Genomic DNA, 25,218 nt, shown 5'->3' with positions numbered 1-25,218 from the left:
GCCACAGCGAGACCTTCTTTTTGTAGCCTGGTTGCAGCAGCCCTCTTTTCCTCAGTTAACGAGGAAAGGAAGGGGGAAAGTTGTTCCCACACGGCATACTGATATCTAGCCATGCAGGCGGCATAGTTAGACACCTTTATGCCGAGTGCCCCCGCGGAGTAGACCTTGCGGCCCATTCCATCAATCTTCCTCCCTTCTTTGTCCGGTGGGGAGGAGTGGACCTTCCTTGCCTTCGAAGAGGAGGAGACGACCACCGAGTTCGGGCGCGGATGGGTGAACAAGAACTCAGCCCCAGTCTCTTGGACCCTATACATATGGTCCAGCCGTTTCGATGAGACCGGCGTCGAGGAGGGTCGCGCCCAAGGCTCTTTGACCACCTGGAGGATCACCTTGGTCACTGGCAGGGCAACCGCAGTGGATGTGTTCCTTTGCATTATATCGAACACATTGTCGTCCACTACTGGCTCCGGTTGCGTCACAGGCAGCTTGAGGGTGGCGGCAATCCGCTTCACAAGGTCCCCATAGGACTTCAGATCCTCCGACGGTGAGATCGGAAGATCCTCGGCCGTCTGGGAACCCGGTGAAGGCTCCAATCCCTGGACCTCACTCTCCGACTCCGACGACGAGGAGTCCTTGTGTGTGGAGTGCTCCGAGAGCATCGGGGTCGATTCTCGCGGTGGAAGGATCGGTGGTCTTCGATCCACATCTACCGGAACCAACTGTCGATCCGGGGGAACCGACGCCGACGCAGAGGCCTTCCGAGACCGATGGGATACCCTCGACACCGATGAAAATTGGGATGCTTGCTCCCAATCGTGGTAGTCGTCCGGGTACCAACGACAGGTCTCGTACCGGGAGTAGGGAGGCTGCCACCTGCGTTGCTCCCACGGTGGTATCGGGAAGCGTTGAGGAGGATAGAATGTGTCTCGCCTGACTCGAGGCTTGAATGGTGGGTCGATCACCGGTGCCGACGCATCAACCTCCGAGGTCGATTCGCTTTCGGAGCGACGACGGGAGCCCGAAGATGAAGACCGTTGGGTTAAGTCGATTTCCGGCTCTTGTTCCGACGCCGACAGGCGCTGCTGGTCAGCTGGGCTACGGCGCGGAGGCGTCCGAGGTTTTTTCGGAGGTTTTGCCGACGTCGATGTCGACGCACCGCCCGATGGGGAAGGAGTGCGGGGTCGCTTTCGCTTCTCCTTCGACTTCGCCTTTTTCGGAGGTCGGGTCCCCGAATCCTCCTGGCGCTTTTTAGCGGGCGTATCCACCGCGCCCTCAAGGGAGCGTTTCGTGGAGCCACGCTCTTCCGGCGAGTCCAAAGTCCGTATCGGAGCCGCATCGGCCGATGCGAGCTCCAGGGCCGGGGTTTCGGACGACTTCGGTGCCGATACCTCCATCGGTCGATGGGGTGTAAGCGCCGATTCGATCAGTGCCGCAGATAATCGAGCCGCCCGGTTCTTCCTCGTCTGCTTCGAAAAGCGGAGACAATGCGGACACGAGTCTACTCCGTGGGCCTCTCCCAGGCACAGTAGACACAGGGAATGACCGTCTGGAGGGGCGATCTTCTTCCCACACGCACGACAGCGTTTGAAAAACCCCCAGCGACTTTCCATAGAAAGTAGCCGCAAAAAAACTCCCCAGAACAATCTGAGAGAGAAAAAGAGGAGTGGGGGAAAAGCGCGGGCGAAGCGCCCCGAAGGGCCGTCAGGCGGGCGAACACAAAACGCTTTTTTTTTTTTTTCTAACTAACTAACTAACAACTATGAACTACAACTAACTACTAAACAACAACGGTAAACGGGCTAGAACGAGAAGAAAAGGCGAAGCCAAAAAACTTCTCACCGACCGGGGAAACGGAAAGGTAAACCTCTCAGCGCAGCGGTCAGAAAGGAACTGGCGGGATTGCCGCGCGGGCGCTGGTGGGCATGCGCAGTGGGTCGCTTGCGCATGCTCATTGGCGCCGAGCGCGGAAAAATCCCGGGCTTTTTCAGATACCGATTCGGGGATCGGCGCAGGCGCACTATCCCATGAGTGTGAGGCACAGAGACCACGAAGAAGATTATCACACTTGTACTTCAGAGCCTCCAACAGAAATTGCTCAAGATAGTTGCCTTGGATAGAGGTGAAAGACTCTGCTACAACCTGGGTAAGTCAGCACTGGAAAGAAAAACATCCTCCCCATTCCACAGCCCTTAAAGCCATAACTACTATCATTAACAGGGGAAAGGGAAGGCCACAAGAGGACACAGAGTGGGAGACCAGGCCATCTGACCACATGCTGATTACAACTGTCCACAGCCCCATCAAGATGCAACAGGCATGTTGCAGATTTATTTTAAAGCACACCTGTGATTAATGTAATCTTGACTCCTGCACACAAATAGCACTTCTGTTAATCACTATGAAAAACAGGGCTTAGCAACTATATTGCTTTCTTGGGGGGGGTCAAAGTGGAGTTCTTAATTTAATTGCACAGTGGTTTATAAACTTTGTCACAATACAAATATTATGTGGATAAGTAAAGAGCTTACAATTACTAACCAGGTTGTCTCTACTAGTGTAATGGACCATCCAGCCTTCCTTCACCATTGTACTGCTCTTCCTCTTTGTGTGCTTGATTGACTGTACAACCCTCATTAATGGAATATTATTGCTTGTTGACGGACTGTTGAAAAAACAAAGCATTGCCTGGCTCTAATTACCAAAATTTAAAAATAATCAATTTGATGTATTTCTAGAATATTTTCCTTGTCCAAACCCCACCTCAACTCTTCTAAATATAATTATTAGTAGTATCGTATCAACTCAGGCTTCCTTTCTTCATGCCCTACTGTATTTCAAATTCTGACTCCGTTTAGGAAGCAGACTGTAGTTCCGTTTCACTTAAAGGCATGGACTGCTGCAGTTAAATCTAGATTATTTTTGTTAGATCAAGATTCTTTGTCAGATTTACTACAGTGGTCACAGAAGGAATTCCACATGTCATCTTAGAGCATTTTAATACATACAAAGTTGAAAAGCACTGGAGTAGCTGTTCTTTGGATATCACTAGCATTTTGAATTGTTAAGGAAGTACGATCAAGATAGCATCAACCAGGATGCCAAAAAAATATGTTCTGCACTTCACTGGGGCTTTTCAACCTCTATTACCTGTCCATCAACAGCATTTTAACTTTCTTGCAGTCCCAATATATCATCAGCTTTTCTTTTTAGCCCAAGTGAATGCACTACTGTTGGCAGAAACAGCAGGCCATTGTGTTAGAATCCCTCTAGCCCAGAGACTCTGTTCATGCGGAAGAGCAGATATTGAATTCTTAACTCATTTTTTCTTTAGTTGTGGTTTATATTCCACTAAAAAGAGTTGCTTTATAACACTTCTTATTTTCAAGTTTCCTCTCTGCTTGCATGATTTTCACCTTTTATTTCTCTTGGATGGTAGTGATATGGGAGTCAAATTCTCTGTAGTTAAATGAATTCTTTCTGCACTTAAAATTAGGAGTTTATATGTATCATCTATACCTGGGGATTGATTTTTTTAAAAAAATTAATAATTTGGGACTTACTGATTTGCCCATATGCTTTGGCAGATAGGAACTCAAATTTCTGAATAGGAACAATTATTAGTTAGGCCAAACATGAAACGAACACTCAGTTGGCATTATTGTATTTTAATTACCACCTATCACCATCAGGCAGGCATCTGACCACTCCAATGGGTTACAGCAGGCTCAGCTGTGCACTCTTAGGTGTCTTAAAATGTAATGAAATAACCTGGGCACACCTTTCAGCTCCTGCACAGCAAATATCAACAATTCAGCATGTAAGCAGACGGTTGTACCCAAGCATCCTGTGAGGTTGTAATATTTCCTGAGAGCACCTCTCTGATCATGCGCAGCATCTACTTTCTTCAGACAATTCATACTGGAACATGATTCCCATTTTCAAGCAACTTCTAGAGGTACTTGTGTGCTCTGGTCAGCTGTTTCCCTCATCATTTCAGAGCTCCAAGTCCTTCTGGTGATGAAAAAGTTCCAGTGCGCAACAGTGATGCAGACATTGAAAACATAGCTGGCTGAGTTAAAACAGCTTAGAGAACTATTTAGCACTAAATAAGTATGTACTTGATGTCAACAAACTGCATGAAATAACATATTTAGCATCTGACATTTATTAATCCAGACCCTACAGATACTAAACGGAAAAAAAGAATGCCATGCAATATCTTGAACACTGGTACACCTTTGTTCAGTTCAGCATCTTCCTATAGATGGAAAGTAGGAAGCACAGATGGACGATACACATTTTACCTTGGGTGGAATATATTTGTTATTATATATGGAGTGGATATTTAAAGTTATGTTTCTATTAAACAAACTGCTTTATAATCATCCCTAATTAAATAATCTATTTTTTTCTCATTTTCCATTATGAACCTGAAATACAAATTTCCCAAGGCCACCTGAGACCAGGGTTGAGCATGGATCCAAGTCTATTACTTATACCAGTCCTCTCTTTTTTAATATTACAACCCCTCAAGACAGATAAAATAGAAACCCAAATAATTTATCCTTGTGTACAAACTAAGAAATAAAAACAACTGTTAGAAGTCATATTCATTAAGCCAAAGTAGATTCTTTTATCCCAACATACAATTTACAGATATACAAGGAGAGCTCAATGGATTCCTTATATAACTTCATTTAATTAATTGATCTGTGTTAGGATTGGAATTTTGGCCTAAGGTCAGATGAATAAAGAACTACTGTATATCTAGGTCAGCACAGCATTTTCCATCAACTTTTCTATGTAACAAATCATTTTTAATAATGTAACTGAATTTTCATGATGACTCTCACAAGACTGCAGTTCTAACAGGTATAACATAAATATTGGTAGTTTCTATCTCAAACTTTTCCATCACTAGTTTCTGCCTTTATTAAAACTGTTCATTGAGCACTATTCTTTTTACTCAAGGCAATGAAAGCATGCCTCGCAAAACCACGCAAACAAAACTTCACAGAACTACAAGCACCAAGTCCTCAGTGTAACATTTCGAATTCACAAACCTAATGGTTTTCACAGGTTCTTCATCTTTGTCCCCATCTAGATCTGCTGGATCCATAAAAAACATTTTGTCTTCAGGAGGAGATGGTTCTTCTGCATCATCCAAGCTTCTACCACCATCACTGTTCATTTCACTGCTGTCAACCTCCATTGGCATGTCACTATCTTGACCTGGACTAGCTGGTTCTTGTCGTTCCACCCCCCCAGAGAGAGAGAGAGAGGGAGGGAGGGAGGGAGAGAATGAATGAGAATGGTTCCATTTTAGGTCAGTGGAATATGATACAATTTGAATAAAAATCTTATCAGGAATAATATCATATTACTGGCAAAAACCTTTTGCAGCCTTGAGTTCATATATACCAGAATTAGAAAAATCAGCCAAACACAGCCACAAGAGGAGAACTGGCAGAAACATTATTTGGGTTGAGTTCTCTTTTTTGCCAAGACCACCTCATGCTCTGTAGGTACTTCCTGACAAAGGGCAGTTCCCCATCAATGGAAAGTTGGCATAAGAATAGTTCTTCCACCTCCTGTGCCAGCTGATTCCTATAGGCCGATGGAAAAATACCACGATCAAGTTTTTCCAGGAAATGGTGGGGACAGGATGGGAATCTGAGAACAGAACTCCCATTATACCTGGTCCATTACTAATGCAAATTTAATTTCCTGCAGTGTCAAAGACAGCATGTAGCCCAAGATTGGCAGTCACAAAAACTGAGGAAAATATCTCTCTTAACTTTTTAAATCAGCATAGACAGTCACTGGTACAAAGTTCAGAAAAGGAATTTGACCGACAGCCATTATATCCAAACACCTCCTTCAGATCACTTTAGAAATAGTCTTTTAAAATAAAATCAAGAGGAAAGACTAACTTTTTAAAAGGCTATTTTTGGTTCATACTATCAACTAAGGACTGCAATCCTCCCATACAAATTATTAAACTAGCCTTGGGGCAAGGAAGACAATTTTTTAACACAGCAAAAGGACCTGACTTACAAACGACGACTACCACATAACTCAATCACTTTCTGCTATTGGTTATTTGTGTGTCAGGATACGAGCATAGGCATCCTAGTTTCATAGTTTTCTTTTGGGGGGGTGAGGATGTTTAGGGGAGGGACTGTGAATCAGTGGTAGAGTATCTGCTTGGCATGCAGAAGGCCCCAGGTTCAACTCCCAGCATCTCCAGTTAAAGGTTTTGGCAGTAGGTGAAGTGAAAGACCTCTGCTTGGGACCCTGGAAAGCTGCTGCCAGTCTGAGTAGACAATACTGACTTCGATGAACCAAGAGTCTGATTCAGTGTAAGGCATCTTCATGTGTTCATGTGTGTGTACTACCATATTTATTATATTTAAGAACAAATAAAGTAGCCAAGACAACTTCATATTCTCTTTTCCAATCTTAATGTCTAGTTGAACTGAAATGATTTGTTGTCAGAATCAGTTTGTGACATTTTGCATTCTGAAAATTTAATAAGGAATTTAGTTCTTCAGCTTATTTGAATCAGGAATCATTGAATGAAATTATTTCATAGAAAGATAATGATGACCAGTGATTTTTTTTATTTTTTTACAACTTTTCATCAAAATAAAAGTTTAGCTTTTGAAACGACTGGCCCAAAGTAGTATAAAATATCTTTCCATAAATGAATGCACTTTCTAGCTCTTCATTTTCCAATGAAAGTAGCCTATCAACTGCTGGACATGTCAAGATACTTGTCTGTTTTACTTCAGCAAAGATTTGTTTATTTAAATTATTTACAGTTCACCTTTCTCACTGGGTCTCAAGGCAGATTAATACAAAGTGGGTGAACACAATCAACAGACCTTTCTAGCTCTCAGCACATTCATTACAAAAATTCTGTACCACCAACCAACAGACCTTGAATGAGCCAGACACTTATACAATTATTTCATATTTGTATGCTCAGAAATTACTAGAACAAAGGTCTGCAGTTTTGATGCGTTTTTTTCTGAAGGCACTTTACTACTTTAAAACATGATTGCTCTTACCTCCATTGAAAACAACTTCCCCAAGACAATCTTTTGGTACTTTAGAGGCACAGCGTTTGTGACAATTAAATCTGCAATCTAAAGTGAGAAAAGTGCTTATTTAAACCATTTTAATCTATCTTTCTTTCATCAGGGATGCAAAGCAGATTACAATGGGAATTTGAAAACAATAAATGCAAAAACAATTTAAAGACAGACAAATAGCAAGTCATCAAGCTGACCTCAACAATATGATCCTATCTTCAGTTAAAGGACAGCTCAAATAACTGAATAATACAGCTTGCAACAGTCTATGTCCCCTATCATCATCAGGGACACCATTACACATTGTAGATATCACTTCTGAAAAAGCCTGCACACAGGCATAGGATATAAGCCTGCACTAAGGGGTAAGGAGTAAATTATGCTTGGATGAATGTAATAGCCACATGCATACATACTACAAGAACTGGTCCCACAACTATGCAGGTCCTAAGTCAGGGGTCTCTAACATGGTGCCCATGGGTGCCCCGATGCCAGCACTTTTCATGGCGCCCACCAAGTGTTTTTAGAAAATGGGAAGGGCCAGGTCAGGCTTTGCCCAGCAGGACTTCTGACTGTGGAGATTCAATAAAACATTGTTTTGGCAGTAGCTGCCACCACAGCACAAGGACTTTCCCCATGTGACCCAAAGGTCAGCTGTGTGTCTGCAAGGAAATTACTTTTACATAATATGTTCAGTTTAAAAAGCATCTTGTTAAGCAGAGCATCTTCCAGAAACTTTAATTACTATTAAAGTTCTGCATAACATCACTATCTTATGTTTTGTGGTTGTGACATCCAAACAACAATTAAATTTTGTGTTCCAAGTGCAGCCCCATATAAGTATGCTACAATAGTATAGGTTTGAGGACACTGTTGCATAGATCAACTTGACCCAATTGTTTCAGTCTATGAAGGGAGCCAATTTATGTACAAGACAAAGCTGAAACCCTCTTGCCACTGCCCCCACCTTTTCTTCAAACAAGTGAGTAGTTTATTTTATTGGGCTTTGACTGGTCGGTCATGTGTAGCCCAATACTGAGTTACAGTCCAGCCTATGAGAGGGGCTGCTAACATCATTCTAAATCTCAGAGACTAGCTTGACTCTCAGAGACTGCTGGAGGAAAATGAGAACATTCAGGAAATTTACATCCATATACTATGAACATTCCTGAGGCATGGCAGCAGCTATAATATGCTGTATTACGCCCCCACAACACAGCTTTGAGGTCTTGTGCTGTGTGCCTGATTCTGCTAAAGGAGTTTTGTGGCTACACTGTTGCTGCTATTCCCTAAGCAATCCCAGAAGCTGCAGTCCAAAAGTCCATGTTTATCTGAACAGAAACAACGCCAGTGTGTGAGGATTTGTAAAGACAGTAAAAATGGGACAGAATTCAATTTGCAGTAACAACTGGGAAAAGAACAAGAGAAAATGAGAAGGTAGGCCCCTACCTGGCTAAAGTGTATCCAATGATTTCACTTCTGCCTTTATGATCTCCTCTCATAAAAGCATTGAAATGTTTTAAATTAACAAATAAGTAAAATAGGGACAAGAATTAAATAGAATTAGCCTACAATTCTCAGCAAGACTGTTCACTAATTTAGTTGATTTATCATTTGGTTTTTAATTGCTTGATTAACATATCTGACCAAAACCTCATTAGAGGTGCCTTCCAGAAAAAATAATTTACAACTTATCAAAAGCAATCTAGAAAATATACCCTTATAGTTTCTTTCACACCTTATTAAAATAACATAAAACAGCTTCGAATAAATGTGCCCTTCCCTCAGCCCCATCTACTTGAAAGTGTTCTCAACTGATTAATCAACTAAAACTGTATTTGATCAATTGACTAAAGAGTTTAAAGCCTGAACTAGTACTTATTGAAATAATTATAATTTTAACGTTTGGTTTTAAAGAGAGAGTATTTAACATTAAATAATTATTTCCATTAATTTTTTTTTTTTTGCAGCAGCAGCAGCAATGTTAATCTCCTACCTTTACACTGCATTCCTTGGCGGAAAAGGCCCTTGAGCAACCGTTTGCAGTACTGGCATATGGTAGGTCGAGTGTAAGAATGAACAGCAAAGGTATGAGGAACCTTCACCCTGCAGAGCACCATCTTTTCCATCCATATTGGACGTCCACTCCAGGAGGGAATTCTCTTACTGGGTTCTGAGTGACAACGCTGAAAAGAAAGTCAGAAATACAGGGTTTCAGCTTGTGAATATACATAAACATTAATGTAAAGTACCAATTCCTATATGTAATGCACTTTTCTTCCCAAAATCTGAGAATTTTTAGGTGTAGCCCATCCTGTCCTGCACGGCTAATACTGAAAACAATTTCACAACAGACTTGCAAATCTAATAGCCTTCTACATGGTTATCCCTTTTCAGGTTTCTTTCAAAATACTACTGAAGACAACATCTTTATAAATAAATGAATGTTTTCACACTGGGACGCCTTAACCCAGCTAGGGTTATTCATGATAACTGTGTGTAACAAATCAGCAGATTACTGCACAATTTTTTTTGTTGTTTTCTAATGAGCCAGGGCTCCAAGTTGCTTAATTTCTGAAAATGCCTGAAAGTCACATATTTTAATCTGGAAGACCATTTAAAAAAAAAAAGTATTGGCTTTTAATGGCAATTTAGAAACTGAACAAATTAACAGTCTACCTGCACAATAGAAAACAAGACACTGAACTTCTTTCTACTTGTCACATTCAGGCTAACACCGAAGCATGTTTATTTTAAGTGTCACATTTTTAAAATTAGATCAATACTCATGAGCCTAGTAAATGATACAAACAGGAACAAATGAGTTCTGCTACTACAACTAATTCCCCTTTTCAATCAAATTGCTGGCTTTGACCTATCAAACCCTAACAGGTCTGGGACTAAGACATCTGAAGGTTCAAATGCCTCCATACTAATTCTCCTGGTTTTTTTTTCTATGAGAAATAGTTTTTATTAAACAAACAAACAAACAAGCAAATAGTAAAAAAGAAACAAATACATCCAAGACAACAATAAGCCAAGGAATATAAGAAAAACAAATCAGGAACACTATAAAACACAATAAAACACAAAGAAACACAATGAACACAATAGAAAATGCACAACCATACAATTGAGAAGAAAAACCACTACAACTACAAACTCATTCACACTAAGGGATGGAGAGGATCAATAAACTTCTGTTACTCCAAATCAACACCTTTACTTTTTACCCACTTGTATATGGGATCCCATTCCTCCTGACATTTTTGCACATTGCCATCTCTTAATCTTATGGACATTAAGTCAGATTCTGCGGCATCTAACAGTTTGGTAATGAATTCCTCTCTGTTGGGGATTTTATTGGTCTTCCAATACTTGGCATAAAGTATTCTGGCAACAGTAACTATGTATAGTAATAGTTTTAGTTTTGTCATAGGAAGGTTTTGTCTGCAGATATTCAAGAGGTATAGTTCTGGTACATGACTAATTTTTATTTACAAGATTTTTTGTGCCCAGATATTGACTTGGGCCCAGTATTTTCTGGCATCTTCACATTGCCACAAAATATGAAACAAAGATCCTTTAATTTCTCGACACTTCCAACATTTGTTTGAATATGTAGGATATATTCTAGCCAATCTATCTGGTGTGAGGTACCATCTGTATACCATTTTGTACAGGTTTTCTTTAAAGTCTGCTGGTTTTATTAATTTGAAGTTCTGTTTCCATAGTTTTTCCCACTCAACCAAGTCTATGTTAAAACCAAAGTCTTTCAACCAACGGATCCATGATTCTTTTACAGTCTCATCTTGCATCTTGATTTGGAGCAGCCAATCATAAACTTTGGAGATAATCTTCTGCTTGGCCTCTAAAATAAGGTCCAATTCAATTGGTTTATTCGAAAATCCTTTTTCTTTATCCTTTTGGAATCTTGATTTAAGCTGACATTGTACCCACCAACTCAGCTTAGAAAATTCTTCCTCGATTCTCCTGTTTTAAGATCTTCATAGACCCATCACATTATCCCCGAAGTCAGAAATAAGACGGACTATGCAGGAGTCAGCCTTTTTTTGGAAGCACCTCATTTAATGTAGTTTAAAAAAAATATAAAGTATAAATACCTTAAAGAAATAAAAAAGGAAAAAAGCTTTCCTAATAAGCCCTGTCCTTGACCCTGACTACTAAGTGGCTAAGTGAGTAGTTGTGGGAGGGAGGAGGGAAGAGATGCTCTAGCACTTAGAGGGAAGCTCTATATTATAAAGCTTTTTTCAAAAGGCCTGCATGTCCCCCTGTGATGTGTTCAGCACAACGCCACTTTCACGTGATGTCATTGTGCTGGGCACACTGCAGTGCGCTGGTGCTCTACAGGGGCAGGGCTCCCCCACCAGCCAGTTCCATGGCAGCAAGTTGGAGGCTCCAAAATTGGGGGAACCCCACCCCCAGCAGTAGGCTGGGAACCCTAGCACATGATCAAATGCACTCATGTGATCATTACTTCAAAGGTTTAAACTACTTAAATGGTTATAAATACAGTATTTACTCAAATGCAAGACTAGTTTTTTCCCCAGGTACACCATAAAAAAAAAGTGGGGGGAGGATTCCACCATAATTGCATACAAGTTATAGTTATATTCAGTAACACGTTTTGTTTGTGTGTACCACTTTTAAGGTATAGTCTTATGTTCAGGGTCATCTTCCTTTTGAGTTAATATGGTATTGTTTTCATTTTGCTATTTTTATATACTCAATTTTTTAAAAACAGAAAAGTAGGCTAAAATGAATATGTCACAGTCATCTATGCAGTTCAACTGTAAACTATTTTTCCTCTTCAAAGTGGCATTATATACCTCCTCTGTAGCTGAAGCTGTATATTCAGTTTGTGCTGATCTTGGGACTGAAAGTCCTGCTCCTGGTAAAGATACATTAGATAAACGCCTCTTTCTCACTCCGCTGCAGTTGTTTGGAATCTTGAAGGCGCATCGCTTGTGGTAGTTTAATCCACAACCTAATGAAATAGGTATGATAGAATGGTGGGTGGGCAGAGGAGGAAGAGAGATAAAATGGCTTATTTATTAATATTATTAAAATGTAGTGTCATGTTTCAGAAACTACAGATCAGTTAAAAATATAGGAAAGCTAACCGTGTCAGTTTAAATTGTAAACATCTCTTATAATACTGCACTAGTGGTGTAATTAACCTTGGCAGTTTGTGGAATTTTTTGGCCTCAATACTTGCTTTTTTGACCCTGCTTCACCCTGGCTACGGCCAGAAAACAGGGCCTATTATGCAATTCACATTGCTGCTGATCTTCCTCAGTTCTCTTCCCGTAACAGGCTATCTAAACAATGTACTCCTGGCTCCAATAAAACCACAGAAGTTCAGCATAAGCCAATGGGCAAGAAGCCTTGGGTAAATAATACCTGGACAGCAGTCGGTTGACAGGAGTGTTAGAGAAGCAGCTGCAACCAAATTAGCAAAGGCTATACACAGAAAGAGATTCCCATTTGAATTTTACCCATTAGCTCTAAAAAGCTGAGGCGAGAAAAGAAAACCTTTTTACCAATACTTCAGCCCTAACCATTTGCACCTTTAAGAACATAACAGAAGCCATGTTGGATCAGGCCAATGGCCCATCCAGTCCAACACTCTGTGTCACACAGTGGCCAAAAAAAAAAGAAAGGAAAAAGAAAAAAAAATATATATATATATACACACACACACACTGTAGCTAATAGCCACTGATGGACCTCTGCTCCATATTTTTATCCAATCCCCTCTTGAAGGTAGCTATGCTTGTAGTTGCCACCACCTCCTGTGGCAGTGAATTCCACATGTTAATCACCCTTTGGGTGAAGAAGTACTTCCTTTTATCCGTTTTAACCTGACTGCTCAGCAATTTCATCGAATGCCCACGAGTTCTTGTATTGTGAGAAAGGGAGAAAAGAACCTCTTTCTCTACTTTCTCCATCCCATGCATTATCTTGTAAACCTATATCATGTCACCCCGCAGGCAACGTTTCTCCAAGCTAAAGAGTCCCAAGCGTTTCAACCTTTCTTCATAGGGAAAGTGCTCCAACCCTTTAATCATTCTAGTTGCCCTTTTCTGGACTTTTTCCAATGCTATAATATCCTTTTTGAGGTGCGGCGACCAGAACTGCACACAGTACTACAAAGGAGACCGCGCCATCGATTTATACAGCAGTGTTATGATACTGGCTGATTTGTTATCAATTCCCTTCCTATTAATTCCCAGCATGGCGTTGGCCTTCTTTATTGCAATCGCACACTGTCTTGACATTTTCAGTGAGTTAGCTGGTATAACTGCGTTGCTTCTGATATCACAAAGGCATTGCTCTTGGAATACACCAAACCTTGGGAACAGTTTTAGGATTAAATCTAAGTATCTCTGTAAAACCGAACATATTTTCTTGACACAGGGGAACAACTGTCTGAAAAACAACTGCCAGCTTTATAAATTTTCTCTGAAACAAAAAAACGCCTCTAATTTCTGGAATACAATAATGTGTCTTATTCTAGGAGCTTTATCACTTCTTTAAAAATGTAATAAAAGTACACAGGAAAAGACATTAGAAACATGCACTACTCTGGAGGCTTCTAATAGAAAATGTCTCATTTTAAAAGCTCAGTTATGGGCAATCTTACCTTCACATTTCAACCCTTGTCGTACCAAGCCCCAGAGCATCTCTCCACAATAATCACAAAAAGTAGGGGCCTTGTAAGAATGGACATAAAGCATGTGAGGACGAATCTGGAAATCTTCAACAGTAGCCAAGGCTTTTTAAAAAAAGAGCAAATTATAAGAGAGAAGTAAGTCCTACTTGTTAAGCAAAGATAATAAAAACACCAACTGAAACCATTTTTAAAAGCAGTAGCTTCTGCCAACAGATTGCCCTGGATAGAAACTTTTAACAACTCTTCTCAAATTCTATAAATGACATGCACTATTAAAAAAACGTCATCTACACCAAGAATTTTAAATAGCTGTTTCTGAAAGATATTGAAGATTTCTAAACACTATATAGCTCAGAGATCTGACAAACTTCTAATACAACAGCACATATATAAATTAAAAAGGTAAAGATAGTCCCCTGTGACGCTGCTTTCACAACATTTTCACAGCAGAGTTATTACAGGTGGATAAATATGGTACTTCTCAAGCCAAAGTCTCCAGGATTAGTCCAGGCTCCAAGATCAAATCTATGTCCTGTTTTGGCCATGCACAGAAATTGGCTGACCACTGTGTAAGACAGGATGCTGGACTAGATGGACCACTGGTCTGATCCAGCAGGGCTTAAATCCATAGGCTCAGAGTCTGGAACAGTGATAATCTCAGTGTTCATTGGTACTACCAGTTTTGAGGCTGGAAAAGCACACATCAGTTCTATGCAATGTCTCAGCTTCTACTTGGGCTTTGACGATTTTGTGCTTCTCTTCTGGTTTTGGCCAGTCTCTCTGGATTAAACTTAAGGGACAGACAAAATTTAACAAGAAAGCAGAACTCTTTCACCTCAAGATATGCATAGTCTGAGTGGGATGTCTCTGAAGAAGAAGAAAAAAAACCTGAACTCTAGAAGTTTCCAAATGCCAGTTCTGCATATCTACCTAATTCCAAATATTCTTTTTTGAAGATCCATATAGTGACGCATAAAATTCAGCTGATTCAAAGTACTGTACTGCTCAAAGTACAGTATTATTTTAATTAACACTGGGTATCACACCAGACCCACATAGTTAAGGTTAAGGTGGCCTCACTACAAACACAATATCCTTACCAGACAGAACCACCTCAACAAGGTCACCTTCATGTATCTCTTCAGCTGATGTAATTCGCTGTAAAATATTTTCTGAGTTCAAGTCATGGCGAAACAGGAGGATTTTGTCATACATGCCAAAAAAACCACACTCTGGGAACTGAAACCAAAAAAACATATGCCATTACTTGCTTATCTTATAAATTCATTTCTTTCAATACTATGGAAAATATAAATGCAGGTATTCCTTACAGCACATACCACTGATACGTTCAAGGTTGATGCCAGGCTTCCTGGCACCCTAAGCTAGGAGGGTGGGGGCCACTCCCTCCCTCCTGGGTGATTTAAATCACCCAGGAGGGCCCCAGGAGCAGCTGCTGCCCTCCCCACGCCAGTGAGAGGTCCTGCTGATCAGCAGGATTTTTCACTGGCGTGGGAAACAATGGCAGAAGTAGCTGGGCTGGCCTTCCCCTCTGTTTAAAGAGCCCATTAACTAGCTGGCCAGTGGGATCTTTAAATCATGTAGAAAGGTGTGTGGCTGCTCCTGCCACTCTTTCCCTGCGATTTGAATCACCAATGGGGGCAGCATTCAAGCTGCAGAGATGCTTGAAGGCCACCCCCTCCTGCGATTCAAATTGCAGGAGAAGAGCAGCAGGAGCAACCACATGCCTTCCCATGCGATTTAAAGAACCCACCAACCAGCTGGTCAGCGTGGTCTTTAAATTGTGCAGGGAGGCTGCAGCCACTTCTGCCAGCCCTCCCACATGATTTGAATCGCTGGCAGGAGCGGCTCTCAAGCCCCTATCCCCATCAGCAATCCAAATCGTGCGGAAGAAGCGGCAAAGCAGCTGCACACCTCCCTGCATGATTTAATGACCCCACCAACCAGCTGGTTGCCAGGGTCTTTAAATGGAGGGGGAGGCCAACCCAACTGCTTCTGCCAGTGCTTCCTATGTCAGTGAAAGGTCCCACTTATCAGCTTATCATCAGGACCTTTCACTGGTGCAAGGAGGGCACTGGCTGTTCTTGGGACCCTCCTGGGTGATTTAAATCACCTAAGAGGGAGGGGATGGCCTCCATCCTCCCAGGGGGCTCCCAATTTGGTGCTCCCTTACGCCACCACACTAGGCAACTGTGGCAATCGCTTAATGGCCACGCCAACCCTGGATATATTAATACAGTTGCTATCAGTTTTATTATCAGCGTAATAAAGGTGGTCCTTTGTTAAACGCCACTTATTTGGTACATGTATTTACTTTTGGACAGGCTACTGAAAGTTCAAAGCAAATTCCCAGAAACTGATATTAGAAGAGCCAAAAACTATTAGAAAATGCCACATATGGCTCTTGAGCTGCAGAATGAGCACTACTGCATTAGTGTCTGAATTGTGTTAATTACAACACATAACCTTAAAAAATGGACCTGACAGCAATCCTCTAAAGCTACACATACATTACCAAAATGCAAAGCTTTCTGCTCTGTTTTCTCACTTGCTTTGATGCAGCTGTAATGCTGCTGATAAATTAATTTTTTGTTTGCCTTGCACAAATGTTGGCAAAAGCAATTTGTCCATTTAAATTCAATATTTTTTTCTGTCTGCTCGACTTTTAAACATAATTTGTTCTCTCAGACTTAGTCACATACAGCAGTATGGTATACATGCAATAAAGGTATTATGTAAAATAAATAATTGAAGCTAGAAAATAAAAGACATAATAATTGAAGATAGAAAATAGAAAATATGATCATACACCTTGTGAGTTCAAACAGAATAAACAGTGAATAGATCAAAATCAATAAGACCATATTTATGTTGTCACATTAGGACCTTAGTTCTATATACACACACACTGTTAATCAAAAGCCAAGGAGAATGCCAAGCTGGGGTCTCTATAGACATTACATTTTCATATTCTTATATGGAAGCAGTCAGAAACCAACTAAGGAAACAGACTATCAGAACGACAAAAGGGTAAACTCACATATTCTTGACAATTTCATGGCCAGTTCTATAAATCAGTATTTCATGAATGGCTGCATCATAAGTGTCAAGAAAACATTAAGGAATAAGAATTCATGCCCCACTTTGTTCCACATTTTAAGGTAATTATTCTCCCCCTAGGACATTGTTACATATAGGAAATGTCTATCACCTCATTTCCTTATTATCCGTTGCTTCATCATAGCTTTGGTATCTCAGTTCTAGTATTACAGGTCTCATCAAAAAATTGGAGGGAGAAGAGGAGAGAATGATCTGTCAAATTGTATGAGTTAGCCCAGGGCTATCAAACATGCAGCCTGAAGGATATATCTGTCCCCTGCAGGGTTCCTATCCGTCCCCAGGGGCAACTGCCTCCCTCTTACTTACTTCCCTGGGGCTACTGCCACCATCACATTGCAGCTAGCTTTTGCATGGGAAAATATTGTTAGCTATTTCTTCAACATGTTAAAAAAAAAAGTGAAGAATCCCCATCTACTAGACCAGGGGTGGCCAACGATAGCTCTCCAGATGTTTTTTGCCTACAATTCCCATCAGCCCCAGTCAGCATGGCCAATGGCTGGGGCTGATGGGAGTTGTAGGCAAAAAACATCTGGAGAGCTACCATTGGCCACCCCTGTACTAGACATTTAAAGCAAAATATTACTGGAATTTAACCACTTGACTTCTGAACTTGGTTCTTAATTTCTTGGTTGCTTTGTATTTTTGTGTTTGGATGGGTCTTTTAAATAATAAAAAAAGTTATAACAATTTATCTAGGGTGACCTCATCTGCACTTTCTTTAGCCTTAACAAGTATGCATATCTTGGCTTACGAAATGCTTTACTCTAGCCAGGGCTTACCACAGCTGTTTGCTACAAACTAGAAAAAAAAAGCAGAGTTTGGAAACTAACCTATTTTACAAAGAGTTAAAGACATTCAGCAAGTGATGAGTAATAAAGCAACAACATTTGTAATATTCTGATCTCAAAATTCTGACTTCACAAACAAGACACCATTAAAAAGGCCCGTTCCTCCCATGCATACCATTAGTTGCATTCAGGACACATTCCATTCTTCAAGTTAGATGTTCTCAACTCTAGAAAGCTCATGGAGGTATATTCTTACTCCCAATTTAAGCCACAAACACCAAATCTGGTTTCCTAGTAAATTCATTTGCATTCAATATACTGTATTAAAATGTTTCACTTTTGCACTACTAGGAGCATCAAAAATTTACACACACACACCTCATTGCCATACGTAAAAATGCTTTGCTATTTACAGGTCCTCTTGTTGACATTTTCATTCTGCCTCCTTTTGGTCCATAACCAGCTCACTTGTCCTGCCCTTTTGGAGAAATCTTATCTGCTCTCATCCAAAGGCTTGTTCACCAGAAAAGTTAGGTGAGACTCAGTTAGAAGGTACGTGCATGTGAGACAGAGGAGGTCATACTGGTTAGAAGAAAGGCATAAGCAGACATGTTTGCATAAACTTTAGTCATGCAACATAAAGGCCAGTTATCCGAGTAACATGCTTCCTCTTCACATGAGGAGGCATGTGATGAGGAAACTGAAAGGAAAGGTAAATACAGTCAAAACCCTTGGGGAAGCTTGAAGGCTGTTTAAAACTATAATCCTAGAAGCTCAGATAAAATATATACCACAAGTGAGGAAAGGCACAAACAGGTATAAGAGAAGGCCTGCATGTTTAACAAACAAAGTAATGGAAGCTGTAAAAGGTAAGAAGGACTCCTTTAAGCGGTGGAAAGCTAGTCCAAGTGAGATTAATAAAAGGGACACGGGCTGTGGCAAATCAAATGCAAGACTGTGATCAGGAAGGCAAAAAGGGACTATGAGGAGCATATTGCAAAAAACATAAAGACCAACAATAAAAATTTCTTCAAATATATTAGAAGCAGGAAACCAGCCAGGGAGGCAGTGGGGCCCTTGGATGACCAAGGGGTCAAAGGATTACTGAAGGAGGATAAGGAAATGGCTGAGAAGCTGAATGCATTTTTTGCCTCCGTCTTCACTGTGGAAGATGAGAAGTGTTTGCCATTACCAGAACCACTAATTTTGGAAGGGGTGTTGAAAGACCTGAGTCAGATTGAGGTGACAAGAGAGGACGTCCTACAACTGATAGACGGAATTAAAAACTAATAAGTCATCAGGTCCAGATGGCATACATCCAAGAGTTCTGAAAGAACTCAAAGTTGAACTTGTGGATCTTCTAACAAAAATATGTAATCTTTCATTGAAATCTTCCTCCGTTCCTGAGGACTGGAAGGTAGCATATGTCACCCCCATCTTTAAAAAGGGTTCCAGAGGAGATCCGGGAAATTACAGGCAGGTCAGTCTGACTTCAATACCGGGAAAGTTGGTAGAAACCATTATCAAGGACAGAATGAGTAGGCACACTGATGAACACAAGTTATTGAGAAAGACTCAGCATGGATTCTGTAAGGGAAGATCTTGCCTCACTAACCTGTTACAGTTCTTTGAGGGGGTGAACAAGCATGTGGACAAAGGGGACCCAATAGATATTGTTTACCTTGATTTCCAGAAAGCTTTTGATAAAGTTCCTCATCAAAGGCTCCTTAGTAAGCTCGAGAGTCATGGAGTAAAAGGACAGGTCCTCTTGTGGATCAAAAACTGGCTAATTAATAGGAAGCAGAGAGTGAGTATAAATGGGCAGTTTTCGCCGTGGAAGACGGTAAGCAGTGGGGTGCCACAGGGCTCAGTACTGGGTCCCATGCTCTTTAACTTGTTCATAAATGATTTGGAGTTGGGAGTAAGCAGTGAAGTGGCCAAGTTCACAGATGATACTAAATTGTTCAGGGTGGTGAGAACCAGAGAGGATTGTGAGGAACTCCAAAGGGATCTGTTGAGGCTGGGTGAGTGGGCATCAACGTGGCAGATGAGGTTCAATGTGGCCAAGTGCAAAGTAATGCACATTGGGGCCAAGAATCCCAGCTACAAATATGAGTTGATGGGGTGTGAACTGGCAGAGACTGACCAAGAGAGAGATCTTGGGGTCATGGTAGATAACTCACTGAAAATGTCAAGACAGTGTGCGATTGCAATAAAAAAGGCCATCGCCATGCCAGGAACTAAAAGCCTGGGCAGTACCAGGAGCACCAGTTAAAACAGGGCTGTCAAAATCCTGGCCCGCAGGCCACACCCAGCCCTCCCATGACTTCAATCAGGCCCACAGCAATTTTCTTTCCCCTCCTCCCCCTTCTGTCCTCACCCTTTCAAGCTCCAATGCTGCTGACAACAATCCCAGCTCCTTCTGCCTTGTCTTTGCCTGCTTCAGCTAGAAGCTTTTCTGGGCTTGCAAAGCTGGAAAGAAGATGTGGAATGGATTTTCCATTAAGGTCTCTGAACCCAGATAGACTAGGCTTAATGGAAAATTCATTCTGTGTTTTCCTTGCAACTTTGTCTGTGCTGCTATGTATTTCAATGATGTGGAACTAAAGAAGTTTCACTTTTGCAGCATTTATGGCCAGTTAAAGTTCCTTGAAAATAAAGGGTTGATGCTTTGTGCCAGCTTGTCTCTGCTGAATGAACCTGAGAATCGGTGCCTAGTGAGTACTCTATCCTGGGAACCCACAACCAAAGGGAGAGCCAGTTTGGTATAGTGGTTAAGTGCACACTTATGTGGGAGAACCAGGTTTGATGCCCCAATTCTCCACATGTACCTGATGTGACCTTGAGTCAATAACAAGTTCTCACAGAACTATTCCTCCCAAGAGTAGTTTTTGTGAGAGTCTCTCAGCTCCACCTACCTTACAGAGTGTCTGTTGTGAGGAAAGAAAGGGAAAGGAGATTCTAAGACCCATTCACTTTGTCAAAAAGGTTGATAAAACCGAGTATGGTGGTTGAAGTACATATTTATTCAGAAAACTGATATGCAGGGCTGACCTTAGGGCCCGCCGCCCCCCCCCCATCTCCCTCCTGCCCCTTTGGAGCAGGGAGGGAGGGGAAGGGGGCCAGGAGAAGCAGCGACAAAGGGGAAAGAAGACAGCAGTGATTTGGTGCAGGGAGAGAGGGGAAGAAGGCTGGAACAAGTGGGGGCAAATGAGGAAGAAGACAGCAGCGTTTGGGGCAAGGAGGGAGGGGAAGGAGGCCAGGAGAAGCGGCAGCAAAGGGAAAAAGCAATTTGGGGAGGGAGGGGAAGGAATTTTTTTAAACAAAAAGGTGGGGTCACCTAATTTGGCGCCCTGCAAGGGATGGCACCCTAAGCAAGCGCCTAGTTTGCCTAGTGGACGAGCCAGCCCTCTTTATATGCCACTTCTCCAGAGGCCTGTTCAAGGAGGCTCGTAAAGTAAAAATACAATAAAATCATTAAAAAAACAATATAATAATAATAAAACAAGCCAGGTGCATTAAAACAACATAAAACACATTACATAGCCTAAACTGTCTTAATAAAACAGTCCTCAGACTAGAAGCAGACCATAAAAGCAACTTAAAAAAAAAGATGAAACCCCTCAGTTAAAAGCCTGAGGATAAAAAGAAATGCCTGTCCTGGCACGTAAAAGATACGAAAGTAGGTGTCAGGCTGGGGAGAAGGAGACGACTGGATTTATACCTGCACTTGGGAGTCTCAGAGCAGCTTACAATCTCCTTTCCCTTCCTCCACCTACAACAGACAGGGGTTGAAAAAGCTCTTTCAAGAAATGCTCTTTGGAGAACTGTGGCTGGCCCAGGTTCACCCAGCAGCTGTAGTTTGAGGAGTGAGGAATCAAACCCTGTTCTCTCTGATTAGAGTCCACGCCCTTAACCATTACACCAACAGGAAGGCATTCCAAAGCTAAGGCAAGGTGCCCCTGTTCCTCACTGAAAAAGCCCTGTTCCTCACTGATACCACCTCTGAAGGCAGGGGCACAGAGAGCAATGTTTGGGAAGAGGATCTTGACTACTGGCATAGACAGTACTGCGAGAAACACTATTTCAAGCGTATTACCTTCTAGTTGAGTGTTAAAACTTATGTCAACAATTCCTGCTAGGGCAAGCAGAGCCACTGGTCCATCAAGTCCAGCATGCTGTTTCACACAGCAGCTGACCAGTTGTCCCAGAGGACCAAACAAACAGAGCTCAGAGACCAAAGCCCTCACCTGCCACTGCCTCCCAGCACTGGTATTCAGAAGTTTGCTGCCTCTGTCTCTGGAGGCTCCCTTAGTCACTGAGGCTAACAATAAAGAAGTGGCAAAGAAGAAAGCAGAGGACACAGTTAGCTGTTGTGATTACAACATCAGTCTTTGGAACATACCACACACTGTAACACTTTGTGTTTCTTCTCATCACTTCTATTATACTTCCGTATTTCCCAAATCCCCCCAAAAAAATATGTAATAGTTGGTGTCCTCTTTGACTTCAAAAGACTGATGAAAACAGGTAACAGTTCTGCAGATCTAAATATTTTGGGCTATCTCTTATGCACCTAACAAGTAGCATGTGTTAGCACCTAATCCAACATGGTTTTCATCAATTCAAGAGGTTTTCATGCTAATGGAATACACCTGGTGCATGACCATTAAGCTGCAAAGAGTGGTGGGATACATAGTGGTTAACATGTGCCTTTTGGGCCATAAAGAACAGCATGGTATAACTAGGTCTGCACCTTCAGTAGAACTGTAGATTAATCAAGTCCTACAGACAGCTCAATCCTATGCCTGCACAGAAGCTGATGAGGCAGATAGGTATGATACCCTACACTCTCAACAGATGAAAGAAATTTCAAAAAAACCCAACTTCAAGGAGTGACCACAGCAACTATACTATAACAACACAGCCCATTTCCACCAATCATACAGTAGCATGTCTACAAGTTCCCAGAGCCAGCCAAATAGGGAAGCTGTCGACCAACATATCAACAGCAGCATGCCTCCGTAACATTATCCTGCTCTTATTCATACACCCAACATAACAGGAGAAGGAACAAAGGAAACACATGTGGAGGACCGTGGCATGCCCAGCACACACCATGAAACTACTATACTTCTGGGAGCTCTGCAGATAGGATTCAAATATTCTCATGTTAACACAAAGAATTTAACAAGCAAGTATATGGAGAAGCACAGCCCTTCCAATCATATCCAAAGGTACCTCCACTTGGCAGAGACAGTTCCCATGGAAAGCCTACTACCTCTCCCATTCCAGAGTTCAGGTCCTAGGGAGGGGATAATGCCCCAAGAAACAACTGTTTGCAAGACTCAGAAACTAGAGGTGTTTTTACATTCAGTTTGATCCAGAGTTTTAGAGTCTTCAAATCACCTGCCACCGTTCCACTTTAATTATTTTCCTTTTACATTTGTGGACTTACTCTGCTCATTTTGCATAGCCAAACTTTTATATTGCCTGCTGAAAGCGTTTCAATTGGGGGTGGGGTCTCTGATCAGAGGGCAGCCAGAATACCAGTGCTTAGTTAAATGTATATTATTGCTTGGAAATCGTGTCAACACTGCAAAAACAATACAAATTTAACTTATAAGATGAGGCAAGCAATGATATTTCAAGTGCTGTCAGTTCTCATGCAAATTACTGCACCTTGTGACTTTTGGAGGAGTCTTTTAAAACGCATGAAAACTTTTACAATACAAGTTTGAAACGCCTGTAGACAAATGATTGGATCAAAACTAGTTTCAAGAAAAACGTTGCTGCAGCAGCACCAGAACTCATCTCACCGAAACAAATGTAAATGCTTCGGACAGCAACGATGCAAAACAGTTGTGAGAACGTTAGGTAATATAAAAGTTGAGTTTCCAATGCGGTGATAGAGAGTCACAAACTGTCAGTGTAAAAACACTCTAGGACAGGAACAAGAACAGTATGCAGTAAGGAAGTAGATACAATCATCTCAACACAGTAGATGAAACAAATAAAGAAGGCAGAAATGCAAAGATCAATTACAAGTATTACTGAGAGCTATTCACTGGTACTAGTGATAGTTGGGGTAGTAATTAACAACCAATTTTAATGACCCAGAACTCAATTGGAAGAGACAAATTCAAATTTCATTTGGTGCAAAAATACAATACTATTTTCCTAACTGTGTACTCCGGAAGACTCTCTGCCAATGCACTTCCACGCTCACTTTAAGCAAGACAGCAATGGGTAGTGTCAAGCATCGATATTTCTCAATAAACAGTCTTTTGTTGTTGAATCAAAAGTTGCTTTATTGTAGGAACTCAGAAGCTTTACCAAGGACACAATCCTTGGAAGTAATGATGTATACAGGGTTACATAGTTACTATATAGGATAACTTCAAAGGGTATCATGCAGATGCAACTTCAGTCACGGGTTCAAAGGTTACTACATAGTATATCTTTTATTACTAAGGAATTTAGGCTATTAAAAACATCTCCCTTTCTCACACTTCTCTGGGACCAGATATGAACTGTCTGTGTGAAGCTGGGGGAGAGGCACATCACAGCTTTACCAGCCAGGCTACAGGGTAAACATCCTTGGGCTAGATGAATTTATTACTTGCCCAAATGCTGTAAAGGAGAGGGGAGAGGTAGAGACTGGTGACTTGCTCTTTGTCTAAGGAACCATTATGACACACAGAAATATGCATGCTTGACACACTGCCCCCCCTAAAGCTTTCTCCGGGTTTTGGAAGGATGTTTTGCATAGAATTTTTTAATCAGCTCTGGCGCGCTCACAGTTGAGCTATCGACCCACTCGTCGTGGGCTACAGAGAAATGTTTCCATCTAATCAGAAAATACAATACACCCCGCTTCAGCTTAGCATCTAGGATTTCTTTTACTTCATGGTGATTCTGATCCCCAACTGGAATAGGTTCTGGAAGCTGGGGTCGGGGATGCCAAGACATGGCTTCAGGATCCCTCCGAAGTAAACTGCAATGAAAGATGGAGTGTATCTTACTAAACAGTTTAGGTAATTCAAGTTCTACAGTCACTTTATTGATTACGCGTTTAATACAGAATGGTCCCAAAAACTTGTATGCCAGTTTTTTAGATGGTTGTGGTAAAGGCAAGTTCTTGGTTGACAGAAACACTGTGTCCCCCACTTTAAAGTTCCAAGTGGGTGAATGGTGTTTATCATAATGTTTTTTGTAAGTTTCTTTTGCTGTTTCCAGGTTCTTTTGGATGTTATTCCAAGCCTTCCCCAACTTTCCCCACCATTGTTCAAAAGTAGATGGTACATCTGGTATCACTCCCCCTGGCCACTGTGGGAACAGCTTTCCTTCATACTCATTCACCATCAAAAATGGGGAACTATGTATGCTGTTATTATATCCATATTCAGCAAACGGAAGGTCAGCCCAGTTTGACTGCTGATAGTTCACAAAGCACCTCAAATAGTGCTCCAGTAGAGTGTTCACCCTCTCCGTC

General features: G+C 41.5%; 1 protein-coding gene across 5 annotated transcripts in view; it reads right to left on the bottom strand.

Annotated features, from left to right (window-relative positions):
• PRKD3 (protein kinase D3) overlaps positions 1-25,218 on the bottom strand; it is an 86,637-nt gene that overhangs the window by 21,080 nt on the left and 40,339 nt on the right. For all 5 annotated transcript variants that reach the window (XM_060244033.1, XM_060244051.1, XM_060244024.1 and 2 more), the window contains 7 exons: positions 14,895-15,033; positions 13,765-13,896; positions 11,948-12,105; positions 9,094-9,283; positions 7,074-7,151; positions 5,064-5,247; positions 2,539-2,662 (listed from right to left, as the gene is read on the bottom strand). In XM_060244033.1, the coding sequence (XP_060100016.1) occupies positions 2,539-2,662; positions 5,064-5,247; positions 7,074-7,151; positions 9,094-9,283; positions 11,948-12,105; positions 13,765-13,896; positions 14,895-15,033 (1,005 nt within the window). The remainder of the gene's footprint in view (positions 1-2,538; positions 2,663-5,063; positions 5,248-7,073; positions 7,152-9,093; positions 9,284-11,947; positions 12,106-13,764; positions 13,897-14,894; positions 15,034-25,218) is intronic.

The sequence above is a fragment of the Heteronotia binoei genome, chromosome 1 (assembly GCF_032191835.1).
Source record: "Heteronotia binoei isolate CCM8104 ecotype False Entrance Well chromosome 1, APGP_CSIRO_Hbin_v1, whole genome shotgun sequence".
Classification (NCBI taxonomy): Eukaryota; Metazoa; Chordata; class Lepidosauria; order Squamata; family Gekkonidae; genus Heteronotia; species Heteronotia binoei.
The sequence above is the reverse complement of the archived record's forward strand: the minus strand, read 5'-3'. Positions and strand labels throughout refer to the sequence as shown.